The following is a 14,454-nucleotide window of genomic DNA, read 5'->3' on the forward strand; positions in this document are numbered from 1 at the left end:
CAGGTGTGGCGTTGATTACAGGTTTTCAAAGAATGAAATGCGCAATAGAGATGTTTAATTTTATTTCGTATGTCTGTATTTCTGCGTTGTAGTTATTTGTTCTACTCTCTCATTCCTAAACCTTAATGTTCGTATTTTGTGCTTCGCTACTGGTTACGGATACGAACAAATGATACTTCGATGCTATCATCGTCTCTCTCTGACCAGTGGTCACAATATAGGTCAACACTACCAGAAATGGTACACTTGTTTGTTTGATTAATTAACGCCCTATTAACAGTTATGGTCATGTAAGGACGGCCTCGCATGTATGCGGTGTGTTGCGTGTATGTTGTGCGAGGTGCATGTTTTGGGAGACTGCGGTATATTCATGTTGTGTCTTCTTGTACAGTGGAACTGCTGCCCTTTTTATAGTGCTATATCACTGAAGTATGCCGCCGAAGACGCCAAGCAACACACTCCACCCGGTCATATTATACTGACAACGGGCAAACCAGTCGTCCCACGCCCTTTATGCTGAGCGCTAAGCCGGAGCAGAAGCTACCACTATAGACTTTGGTGTGTCTCGGTCAGGGTACAGAACTCAGAGCTTCCTCATAGGGGCGAACGCTCAACTCAAGACCAAAAGTGAGGCGGTGTAAAGGGAGGCATTAGTAAAGAAAAAGTCAGTTAGGAAGAAGAGAAAGATAAGACCCTAAATTTAGTCGCCTTTTACGATTATGCAATAGGGGTGGCAGGTACAATTCTAACGCCCTACCTTCAGGGCTACTTAATCTCAATTTGCGCTCAGTGTATTGCATACTCTTTCAACAAAGATTAAAATCTGCATCGCAGTAGCCTCCCTTAGATGACATAAGGCGGTGTCAATGAAGACGTTATAAAAAATTGTCATTCATAGATGAATAAATAAATTAATTGGAATAATTTTAACTAATCTAAAGCCAGACATGATTTTCAAAAAGCCATACTTTCAATCACATAAACAAAGATACTCATCTATGACTTTGGTATCAGTATTTGAAATAAAAAAAAAGAAATGGATAAATTATAATAAAACTTTACAAGTCTTACTTACATTTCATTAGAGAAGAACACTTTATAGGGAGTAGGAGTAGTCGTTTCCTTTGCACTGAGAAGTTTCTGGTTAGCACAATATCTTAACGTCTTCTTCAAGTTCCTGTTGAGGCGACGAATCCTCTGTTCTTGGCTCCGTATCTCGAAGAGGACGTGACTTTGAGTTTGGGCCATTTCTGAGAGTATAGATTTTTCCCAGCGGAATTGTTCGTGAAACTGAGAGGCTAGATGGTAAACTTTGTCAATTTTCGAGTTAATCACTAACGCATCGATAGGTTCCTGAGATTTATAAGCAAACTTATCAGATGAGTTTACAGAATGTGTAAAAGCGATCAACAAAACTATAGTCCAAGTGAGAAACTGATGCTTTAAAGGCGAAAACATATTTCCTTTATGCAGATGACATGCCATTTTAAACATATACAAAAATACTCAAAATGTTTACGTTAATAAAAACAAAGTAAATCACAAAGATATTTTTGTGCTTTGTGAAGTTTTCAAATTTCAAATTCCACGTTCACACAGCTCCAACAAGAGGTATTACACATTAGTGTGTTTCACGTTAGGTTCACAATAAACTAGCCACTTGCAGTTCCACATCAATTAAGAGATTTATCCAGTATTTAGAAGGACAAAGGATGCATCATTCAGACAGTGGGTTCCCTGGGTTAGGGTCCCGGCTGTGACATTACCGCGAGCGGACACGCTGGTATTACCGTGACCCTGAGATGTCGTCGTACAATCTCCCCGTCAACTTGATAAACTAGTGTGATTTGTCTGTAAATTGTTTTGTTTAAATTAAAACAAAATTATTTCCGTGCGAAATTGTATAAGTGCTGCCAGGAAAAAAATTCTCAGTCCCGCAGCATCTATGATGCTCTGCCCGTGGCATGCGAGACCTTTTTCTATATACCGCGTTTAAAACACAATTGAGACATAAACGGCCCTGTTGGCATGCTTATAATTGTGTCCAATTGGGAGAGAATAACGTAACACTGCAGTAAACTGTCTCTCCGTGATGGATTTAAACCCACGTACTCATTGAACACAGACAGATGTCGAAACACGCACCACCTGTAGTAAATACATCACAAAGTTAAATCCTAAAACAAAACTATATATGTTTGATTAACATCGGCAGTTGTAGCCTCCTTGTAATTAAAACATACAGAAACAATGAAGAACGTCATAGTACGGTGTCTGGTATCAGGCTCTCAGCCTATAAAATTCGATAGGGGCGGTGAAGAGTAGGAACTTTATCAGTCTGACATACGTATCTACAACATATCTTCACGCCCTCCCCTAATGTCCATTGGAACAGTTCCTTGCTAATTGTGTCTATCTGCACTTCAAACATATCAAGGATGATAGTTCGATAAAGCTACACGCTGAGCGTATAGAAAACGAGACATGCGTATTGACTTCTATGGTGGCCGTAAACCACATTAAGGTTTATAATAAATACTATTCTTTAAATGTACTCTACTCATAAATATCTTTATTTTTATGGTTTTCAAAACTTAATCTTATAAAAAGGCAATTAGCTACAGAACTAAGTTACCCGATATAAATCATTAGGTGTGTGTTTCGGTATTAACGAGCATGACTCGAGATTTAATTATTCGACAAATCTCAAGATAGATTTAAAATGTGTATCATTATTCATACTAGAACGTCTTGCAATACAACGAAGGTTTGACTCAAAGGAGTCCACTTTTAAAATTAGACATATCATAAATTCTAGAACTGTCAATATTCGTCTCGTTAAGTGTAATACAAGTGAAAGCCACTTACTCTAACGCGTAAACATTGACTGTCACAAAATTAGTGTGATATGTTTGTGATAACGGAATCTTATTTTCATTGAAGAGTGGTTCATTACCATCCTAAGTTAATTAATTAGTCAATTTATACATTACATTTTGACATTCGATACTGGCAGAGACAATGTTTTGCCCACAAAACTATTTATTTGTTTTATATCGATTGAAAAAAAAAATATTCAACTTACAAAATCGCTTGGATTCTGAGGAAACAGGCGTGCCCGGAGAAGTCCTACGTGATCTGCAGGGCAGAAATAACAGTATAGCCTAGTCTTACTCGTAACATTATAACATCTGATAACTACATGTATATTGTAAAGTGACGGAATAACAACTGCTATCGTTATTGTATGAAAGGAAAGACTGAACATAACAATTAACAACCCAGCAGACAGGGTGTAGGTCTAGCTTTCGTCCATATTATTTATTCTTTTATCTGGGTCAACTATTCCAATTTTTATTTTCTAATGTTTCCCGTTAAAAGTTAAAATGTCATACCTATATAAAGTTAAAATGTCACACCTTTAACATTAAGATGACAACAAGAAAGGCTAGAAAGATATTTATAATTTTAAAGTTTTTTGATGCGACAGTTCTAGCGGTGGTTTGCTGTGACCCTGTTGTATTTTTCAACGCTTTACTTTATAAACAGCGCATCTTTAATGGCGGACCAGGATTCGCCCGCTTGTCTGTATATATTGTGTGCAAATTTGATATCGGCATCGTATCACTTTATAAAAAAAAAATGGGTGGGTGTGTTGCTTAGTGTCTTCGGCAGCATGCTTCAGTGATATAGCACTATAAAAAGGGGAAGAGTTCCACTTTACAAGAAGACACCAAACGAATAATACACGCTACACACCACATACATGGGAGGCCGTCCTCACATGATTATGACTGTTAATAGGACGTTAATTAATCAAACAAAATTAAAGTCCTATTAACATCCAGAGTCATGTAAGTACACGGAGGTTATTTATTGTGTTTGTAGTGTATCTGTGTGACAACAGAGTCTTGGTTGCGTCATAGTTTATAGTGCTGTCTCACTGAAAGCATGCTGCTATATATATTTACTCGAACGGAAAACGTAACATGTATGAAAAATGAGAATTTCTGTATGTCGGGGATGCTGCGGAATGTCTATTTTGTAGCACATACCCGCCAGAGGCAATGGACAGCACACCCACACGGTCACATAAGACAATGTATTGACAACAGATTATAATACAAGGACTTTAACATTAAGGTAATAATGTGCTAAAGTAGAATCAATCTATGTACATTGCAGACATAAGAGAAGGCGGTATTGTACCTCTTCCATAGCAGCATATATAAATCATCACATGGCGTGTTGTAAATATGAATTCAGTATCTGTACTTTTCTTTATCGGTACTGTATTTATCTAGTTAATGGCTAGCTGCATGTGTCTGCATTATTTTTACGTGTGGCATGTGAAATCCCCGTTAAAGAATCAAGCATTGCATGCTAAGATACTAAAGTAAAACTCGACATGTCTATCAAATGTACTATGGATGATTTTACAGCATCGGGGATTGATTTTATACTCTTTAGTTCATATGACGAAATTCCTGCATTCATTGATAACATTTTCTAAATTTCTGGATGTATTCATTGCGTTATCATTACAGGAGAAGTTACAAGAGTTCTGTAATTTTATAATAATCTTCGAAGAACTTACAGGTATTTTGGAGTTTATTCTAAGCTTATTGAAAGACGAAAGGCTTCACTGTCTGATGCATTCTACATCCGACCGGTTACAAAATATACACAGGAAACCTGTAAACATGTTTAAGGTAAGATATTGAATGATTGAAACAATTTCCTACAGGAATAACAAAGACTTTGTTAAAGAATGTCTTATAAATCTCTTTAGTATAAGTAAACATAGAATCAGATGTTTTTGCACTGACATTTAGTGAAACCTTTTTCAGTAAAAACAATAATTCTACCGGAAGATACCAGATGAAAATATGTTATGTAATAATGTTCTTTTATATTATCACTCTAGCCTTAGTTAAATTTTCGTCCCCTGTAGATGAGAAGGTTTTCCCGCCGTCCTGTGTATTTGGCAGTATGCTTCAGTGAGATAGCACTATAAAAAGAGTAAGTTTTTCACTAGCACAATGAGACACAACAAGAACATAGCGCACTCTACCAAAACACACACAAAGCACCTCGCATAATTTAAGATTTTTCTTAGATTACTTGAATTATCAGCATGACGTAATGCGCATCGAAAGCATTGGTTGTAGGGGCTATAAAGCGTTATTTCCAGGCCTACCTCTGTTAAATAGAGAAAGCTTTAAACTTGTTCTTTCTAATTATAACAGATTTGTTCCTCTAAAAGATAGCTTCACTTGAGAAAAATAAATCATTTATTGCAACTACTGCTTTTATATTCCTTCACTAGTACTGTAAATGACACACAAAGTAAAAGTAAAGTACAGTTGAGTTGCTGATGAAACTGACAACAGCAGCTGTATAAACATTAAAGTGACTCTATCATGCGGGTATTGAATTACCAACAATAATTGTGTGATGGACTTAACATCCGAGATCAGTATCAGTGTATCTTTCAAACGAACCTTCAGACCTCTTAAAATACTTAAAACTCTCTCTAGGTGGAAAAAAGGTTTAAACATATCTACAAAATTACATATTTAGATAAGCATGAACGGTTTTGTCGAAACGGACGTACACCATATGTTCAACGTGTCTTTGCTAAAAATAATTCAAAGTGCATTTCAATTAATTACACTTGGCATTATTAACAACAGAGTACCGCGACGTCCACTCTAGTACCATTTTCAGGGTACCACAAGCGTAATGTTAAGACTCGACTAAAAGGAACCAAACAAACTAAAATTTGAAATTACTTATAATGTCAAAAAAGGAGTAGACTGATATAAAGATATAACTCTCATACACATTTATAGACTTATAATTAATTTTCCTTTGTTTCTGGCTTTCTGATTGGCCTATTCATTTTTTGCATTCCACGATGGAAAAAAATCCTTGAATGGCGCGGAAACCGACGTTAACGTGACGTCATAATAGAAACATTTACGTTGGGTATTGATTTGGCAAAAATAATACCTTGGAAAATCGATGAAATCGTACATGTAAACGTATTTCATTTTATAAAGTGGCCTGGAAAATTGATTATAAGCATTGAAGTCATTATTTTATAATTTCATCTAGGTATGAAATAAATTGTGTTTACGCGGATTCACACAGTTTGCAAACAAAATTTCTTTCATACCCCGATGAAATTAAAAAATAGTGAATTCAATGCTTAAACAAACACAAACTCATACCATGACAGGACAATATAGACACATACATACACACCCATTTTCATACAACCTTACACACTTACATATAGGACACCTACACGTGACAACAAACAAACAAAGAAGAATAAATTTGAGAGATTTGAAGAAGTTGAAAGAATGGAAAGAGAAAAGAAAAAAGTGGGTGTGCAGTAAGAGAAAGGAGATTATGGACTTGATTGTGTTTAATATGAAAGTTTTATTATGATAAATCGATTTAAAAATGTTATCTCAATTATCAATAAATTGTGTTTTATCACACCGTTCATATAACATAGACATGTTTGTTTGCATAAGGAATTGACGAAGGAACGTCTTGGCCGTAAATCTGAAATAGATATCGTCGGGTTTAAATACTCCCCGATTTATATAGGTAATAATAGAGGTGTACGGGTGGGTGTCCTGCTGTTTACAGACGTCACGTGACCTTTGATATCGGAGGCACGGGTAGTTGTCAGAAAGTATAAAATGCCGACATGCAGGTTTCAGAGATATACCTGTCAAATATCGATAGGGAGTACAAAGGACAGATACCTCAGGGAGGCTCCTGACATATTGGCAGATACACACACCAAGATGGCTGACGACAAGAAGGAGAAAAAAGAGGACACGAAGGAAGTGAAGAAAGAAGAAAAAAAGGAAGAGAAAAAACAAGACAAGACAGATGAGAAAAGAGAGGATACGAAAGAAATGAAGAAGGAGGAAAAAAAGGAAGAGAAAAAACAAGAAAACCGCGACGAGAAAAAGAAGGAGAAAAAAGATGAGAAAAAAGATGAGAAAAAAGAGGAGAAAGTGGGTGCTAAGGATAAGCGGAAGTGGCCGATGACCTACCAAGAAGAAATGGAATATCTCACAAAGTTTGAAGGAGTAACACATAAACAGAAACTCTCGTATTTAAATTTCTTCAAAATGGCTGACAAGTCCAACGCTGGGGAGATTACAGTATTAGAATTCAGGGACGCCGTCTGTGCTCTTGGGTTCCGTGGCGAGTCCTTTGAGATTGCAGTAAGTATTGAAACAATGATTTATTAATGTAGTTACGCACCCATACCAAGATGGCCAAAACCAATGATCCATTACGTGCATCAAATTAATTTTTACTCGCATGTTCAACTTACAAATTAAATTGGCGAGTTTGACTTAATAAGTAAGACAATTTAAGCCATGGATTTACGTACTAACAAACAACCAATAGGATTATCACTAGACTTAAAAGATCTATTCAAGCCATTGTACTTATATACACAATGCATTTGTAAACAATTACAAAGGAAACATCGAAATATTTATTTCCAGTGTCTCAGTGAGCGATTATACACAAAAAAGATTGTTTAAAAGGACAAGGGATTACTACACATGTTTAAATGTATACTTTAAACTCGTGAATGGCTAAGCCATGTAATTATCATTATACTGAATGTTTAGTCCTAACATAACCCCAATTATATTATGCGTTACTGTAGTTTTTCATTTTTTGTTTCATAGAGTGCGATTTTTATTATTAATCTCTTCGCGTTTTTGTAGCTAATAGTTAATATATATTTAGTTTCAGCGTCTGAAAACTATTTTATGGGTATAAGCATCAACCTCCCTATCTAGTAAAAGATCTAGAATTAAAACATGATTGACGAACATACAGTAGGCCTAGGCCTTCAGCTTCCTATAGCAGAATCCGATGACGTTCCGAGAGTGTTTTGGAATGGTAAACAGTCAAATTACTTTCTAAATACCGCTCCTCTATGCTCTAATATTTCCCGTTCAACATGTAAACATAAGGTTATGTAGTAAACTTCGTATCAACTTCAATGAGATCCACGCACTTGATAAATTGTTTATTATTGATCTTATTGATCGGGAAACACAGATATTTGTCACGAATTCAAATTCGTTACAATATACATATGATATAGATATAAACCGATTATTTAGAAAACACTGTCTACCGCTTCGTGAAAAGTGGTGTTGAACGTTTTTGTGAATCGTTTGCACTAATCACCCTCACCGAAGACAACGGAAGTACAAATCACGTACGCTTGTAGGAAGTGGTCGGCAATTCATTTGTGTTACATAGTTGCATTGAACGGCTATCGTCTACAAAAATCTTTGATATTTAAAACATCTTCAATACCACCACTACAGTTGAAGTTAGTGCGCGTTAATAACGTCAATACCGTATTCAAGAAAGGTAGGGTGCGTTCGGGGTCTCGTCGATAGCGCGATTTCCCCCTGACCACGAAAATATTTCGCACACAAAAATCAGCTGATTTACAGTACAATGTAAGTTGGTTGATTAGTTGATTTGACTTAACGTCTAACATCCTTTAAACAAACAAGCCCCTTAAGGGTTGTCTCTCCTGTATACAATGTGTTACTTGTCCGAATGTCTGTATATTCTTGTTGTATTACTTTATACCAGTTGGACTCTTCGTATAATGTTGTCTTACCATCAAAGACACTGAACAACACACCTCACCCAGCCACATTATACTGACAACGGCAAATCCGTTAATATGCTGAACGCTACGCAGGAGCAGAAACTGCACCCATATATCTACTAGTTATATATAGGGTGTGCCTCGTTCAGGGGACTGAACCCAAATCCTTCTTCGCAGGGACGAACGCTCATTTTTGTTTAAGGTCTTGACATTAAAAGTAATCTTTTACCTTTGTCGAAGTGATCCAAATGAATCTAGGAGTTGTCTTATATATTAAGGCTGAAAAAATCAAAAGCCTTCAGAAAGTGAAACGAAGATAATAAGTAATGGTGCAATATGCATCTGTTCACTTTAAACACAGACACATAAATGTTATTTTACATACACTGCCAGTAAGGAAAGTGCCAATTAATCAATCAAGATAATACAAAATACCGATCAATAAATAGTTACGTAAATTCCAACAATTTTACGAAAAAAACTTTACTGATGTAACACCCTCTGTACCACAGTACACTTGACATATAATTACACTTGGTTGGGAAGTTTGACCCCGCCCCTTAGGTCAAGGCCAAACAAACGTACCCCTCCCCGTGTGAAGTTCTGACGCCCCGCTGATGTTGGGCGTACTTTAAAAGTCCAATCTGTGTCACTTATGGTATTTTTGTCTCGAGCCTAAGCGATCTTCACAAGATAAGTGTTTATCCCTTTAACCCATATATAATTTGGCGGTTTTTTTGTTAGTAGCAAAACCACATCCGTCAATGCAATCCAAAGTAAAGGAAATTAATGACTGAGTTATGCAAGCAATGCTCTGATTATTTCTGACATTTTTTATACATTAGAGTTTCAACGTATTTACCATATCACCACGTAACAATGTAACACTTATGTGGTGTGGCGATAGGGAATGTAGCTGACAACCCGTTCCAAATCTCTCCCGGGAACAACCTACACCAAACAAACTAAAAAACAGTGACACTTATATTGGCATACCTTCCGATTCAATCTAATCAGCTCAGTGAGATGTTGGGTGGTAATGGGTAAGAAGTATTGATTTAAACACTGTCAATATTATACATGTAAACCTCGAAGGAAAGTTTTATGTATGTAAAAGATAATGTTTTGCTGCTGAAAATGTAATACTCCCATTTATTGTAATTGAAATCATGAAATATATCAAAGTGCATGACATTTATTTCTTTGGGTAAAACAAATACAGATATTTCTACAAATTGAGAGTTTTCTATAAAGAAAAGCGTTAATACATTGTACATTAAACGTTTAACTATTTACTTCTAAATGCATACCACTTCCACGTTACTTATCGTCTCATTCACTAAATATTTTACTTCAGATAATTCTAAAAAAATTATTAAATTATATCAACACTAATATTACTTTATCAGTTATCAGGCTTGAAAAAAAAACCTTTGAACTGAAGCCATGCTAGATAAACAGGTAGATACAGGTCACCTACAGGTTTAACATCGCAGCACCGATTAAACAGGCGTTGTCCTGTAAAGTAAGATAATTACCCCCACAAAATCTCCAGATCATACGGCCAGCAACAATAAAGTTGGCACACAGTTTAAACATCTATGATTTACAACTAACGTTATTGAACTTAGTCATGACATAAAACCTAGGAGTGACACAGGCTGTAGGTATAGAACAGACTGCGGAATGGTTAACGTGCACAGCTATGAATTCATAACAGGTTTGAAATTTTTAAATAAACCCAGAAACAATTACACATTTAGAGTACTAACATTTATTACGTGATTGGCGTGTATGTAAAATCCACTGCCTATATCACGTATTATATTCAGCTTCGTTATCATGTCTGCACAAACTGTACAAGTTTAATGTATTCGTTTACTTCTATCATGCGAACCTTCTATACAGCATGCGTGTCCTCACTGTATTTTTCTTGTGTTATAGAATGTATTAAATATTTTGTTTTGGTTTGCTGAGTATTTCTATTTTTACCATTACCATTCTATAGGCCATGTTTGTCGACCTGAATCCGGATGAAGACCGGTTTGTGACCATAGACGAGTTTATGAATGAGATGTGTAAGGAGGACAGTCGAAAACGAACGTAAGTAGCCGGGATTGGCTGATACTTCATCCTCAGTTGATAAGTTCTACATATCGACATTTACCAGTTGTGGCATGTATAAAGCAACATGGTAAAATAAAAGTCGATATAACAACGTATTTACCTAAGGGGAAATTCTTTATTTTCTCTGAAGATACTGGGTTACTTGCTTTGTTTTATATGTATATTAATTACAAAAATGGCCAATCGAGCTTATCAAAACCATTGTTTTTATAAAGTGGTATGGAAATAATAGTTTTATAATATTATGTGTGATACTATTTTTACAGGCAGAAAGACATGAAGGTGATTTTTGACGAGTTAGATGCGAACAAGGACGGCCTGATAACTCCAGACGAAATAGCTTTAAATTTGAAGAAAAACAATCGCTCAATGTTGGAAGAAAACATTCAGTCCATGATAAGGAAAAACGACCGTGATCATGACGGAGGTTTGTCATTTAAGGAATTCATAGTAGCGGCCAAAAGGAAGTAGAGCTAAATAGAATTGTGTACTAGTGCCGAATATTTCCGATGACGGAATAATAATAGAAAGTATCGGAATATTCACTTACATCATATTATCATTTTTTATTCCAAGTGCAATTAAAATGATTTTATTTATATATTCATCAGTTATTTAATTCATTTGTGTAGATAGTAGTAAAGTTTATATACTACATCAGATTTTTGTTGACAAATTCTAGAGAAAGATGGAAGAAAGTACCTATCGTATGGGTCATAATCGTTGGAAATGTTACATGTTTTAACTTGGTCAATTTGACTGTTGGAGTTATCTTCCTTTAATCAACCACCAAAGTTTGATCATAATCTACACTTTACTTATCATTATATACAGACTGTATCTACATAATATTCTATAAATGACACGAATGCTAAACTGTGACATATTAAAAAGAATGGTTAAGAGCATATAACACTAATTTCATTGTTTAGCTTAGTTTTGTCAGTGGTGGAAGGAGACCTTTCGTATAATTGCCAACTTTTTGAAATTCCCTTGGGAGTAATTTCACATGTTTAAATTTATAACCTGAAAAATGTCTTCTTAGTGACTCCAATGAAGAAATTAAGGGTGATTTTTGCATATTTGACCTATTCTTTCTGATGATATAGTCGGAATTTCGACATTTTGAATATTTAAGAATTTGGTCATGCTAAAATGGCCTTAAATGGGGGTTCAAAATCGGGAGTCTCCCTCCAAAATAAGGAGGGTCGGCAATTCGCATTTTGTGTGAACAAAGCGCTAGCAGTGGGTGGGTTTCGATATGGTTTGAACGAAAAATGTAGGAGCATTATAATTATTTCCACAATTCCTGTGGTGTCAATGGTTTTGCGGTCTTTAAGTCTGACGACTGTAAAGTAAGAAGTCCACCTAAACGCTAGGGACCGGTTTTATATTTGTGTACTGATTATAACATCAGAGGCTCGATCAAATGACATATCGTTTGGTCAAGTTTTTCCGTACTGACCACAGACGCGTAGTTTATATGACGTCATTGTGTTCAGAATGACCGCGCGAGGAAGAGATTAATAATTACAGTTAGGTTGGTTGTGTTATTAGTTCTTTAGTATTGTTTTATTGTGAGATATACACACACCTTGCACGGTCATTCACGAACACCCACAATGTTCACAAGCCCACTATCGGTTCTTCCTCCTATTCACCTTGTTTGCTCCCTTTCCCCATGTTTTTGATTTAATTTTTTAGACAAAATTAATATTATACCATTTAAAGACTTAATATGATAAGCGTTTTCACATCTTTTCATGGCAATGGTCAGTATGGCATGACTTATTGGATATGTATCAGATAACAATCATATCATATGTAGTGTTTTTTATTATTGATGTAAAAACATTTAGTCTTTCAGAGTTAGCTCACGTCCCGTTAATATTAAGCAGTATTTAAACTATAGGAGAACTATTGTTATATCTCGTAGATTAACAATGACCGGTACTATTTGAAATGCGTCGAGTAAATGTAGGTTTTAATGATTTATATTTCAATTATTTTGTATTTCAATTATTTTGTATTTCATTGAATTTGAATGGTCAGCTAAATAAATATGGTTAAAATTGGATTATAGTGTACTGCGCAAGATCATGTGCCGTGTTTTTACTTCCAGTTCAAACGTGGGGTAAGGTCAATGTTTTTCGTTTATTTTTGGTAAACTGAAAGAAATACCATTTATTTTTGGAAGGTACCGAAAAGCAAATGTTTGTTCCTTGCTGTCATCATGATATATTAAAAAATAAATAAATATTTAATGAATTATCTATCGGCTATGAAACTCTTAGGTGCGCTAGATCCTGTGCCGGCATTGTATTACTATGAAAGGTTATTTAAACAATGGTGTAAATTAGGTATAAATAGAAAGAATAATTATCATGTCTAATATAGGTGTCGGGGACAGGGGACATTCAGTCTTTCTCGGTACAACTGACATGCAATCAATTTTGTGGAAAGAAATGATTCTTTGATCTTTTGACAAGTTGTCTTAACAATAAAACATCAATTAACATTATGTTTTTATAAACAAAAAAAATCATGACTATTCGGTCAAAGGTAAGACAAATCTGCATAATATTAGTTTTGTAGGATCAGTTTTACATTTTTACCGGTTATGGAAACATCTTAATATGCGTTTGTAGATACAAAAGCAGTTTGAACATGCTCTTGTAGATTTATATCTAGACAACAATAGGTTAGAACACAGAAAAGTGTGTATTCTTATGGACTGTCCACCTTGTTTATGATTTTTTGTTGTCTAGCTACAATCTATCATTGTTGATGTGATATAGACACGTTTTTGTCATACTGGGATATAAATAACAATAACATTAGGATATAATAGCCGCCCAGATAGAGCGCTGTTTACATTTATGTTTGTATTTACAAGAATGAGCCCCGAAATAGCGTGTTGGCATTATAGAACAATGTCTAAGATGAACGGACGAAGGTTGGAATATTGCTGATCATGATTCCCTGACGGAGTATGGTGGAGGGCGGTTAAACGCCATAGTCTGATGTCATGGTCAGTGGAAACGTCCAGAGAATTCTAAGTACCTTAAAAATTGCTATACCAATCCTAGATTTTTTATCGTTTCTTTCTGTGATGTGGCTAACGGTGAAGTGTTGTCTCACTGAAATGTACTGTCGACATCACATCAATAAGCCCTGAAATAGAAAACATCTAACAAAAATGCTATAGTTAGTTTCCTTGTTTGGTAGTCTGACTAAATACGTTTAATCACGAAGATCGATTATTCGGAAACAAAAAAAATCATCTTTTCAGATCCTGTAAACGCTGTAACATGAACACACAGCTCAATAGAAGTCTATTTAGATTTGATTTATTGTAGTCAAGCACCTTCCAAATCCTGAATTAGTGTATATAGTATTTTCTTATTTACTGTATAACGGAAGTCGTCCGCTGATCGCATCTGCTATCAGGTAGTTTAAATACATTATTATATAGAGCAAACATCATGGCAAGCTTGTACATGTAAGAAGACTTCTTCAATTTTAGTAACAACAAATACATTCAACTTGAGTTGAAAATGGACATTTTATATATTAAATGACGGTTGTAACAAAAACAATACAACACATAAAATGCTTTAATTGAGCTGTGTCGTTGGTAT

The 14,454-nt window shown here is 35.3% G+C and overlaps 2 protein-coding genes across 2 annotated transcripts in view; one reads left to right on the forward strand and one right to left on the reverse strand.

The window, feature by feature from the left end:
• LOC138314759 (cytochrome c-like) overlaps positions 1-14,454 on the reverse strand; it is a 90,939-nt gene that overhangs the window by 43,027 nt on the left and 33,458 nt on the right. The gene's annotated exons all lie outside the window — the stretch shown is intronic.
• On the forward strand, positions 6,640-11,420 carry LOC138314757 (calmodulin-4-like). Its single transcript, XM_069255253.1, has 3 exons — positions 6,640-7,256; positions 10,695-10,789; positions 11,080-11,420. The coding sequence occupies exons 1-3, from the start codon at positions 6,720-6,722 to the stop codon at positions 11,282-11,284; spliced, it is 837 nt and encodes a 278-aa protein (XP_069111354.1). The 5' UTR covers positions 6,640-6,719; the 3' UTR covers positions 11,285-11,420.

This window comes from Argopecten irradians, chromosome 2, assembly GCF_041381155.1.
Source record: "Argopecten irradians isolate NY chromosome 2, Ai_NY, whole genome shotgun sequence".
Classification (NCBI taxonomy): domain Eukaryota; kingdom Metazoa; phylum Mollusca; class Bivalvia; order Pectinida; family Pectinidae; genus Argopecten; species Argopecten irradians.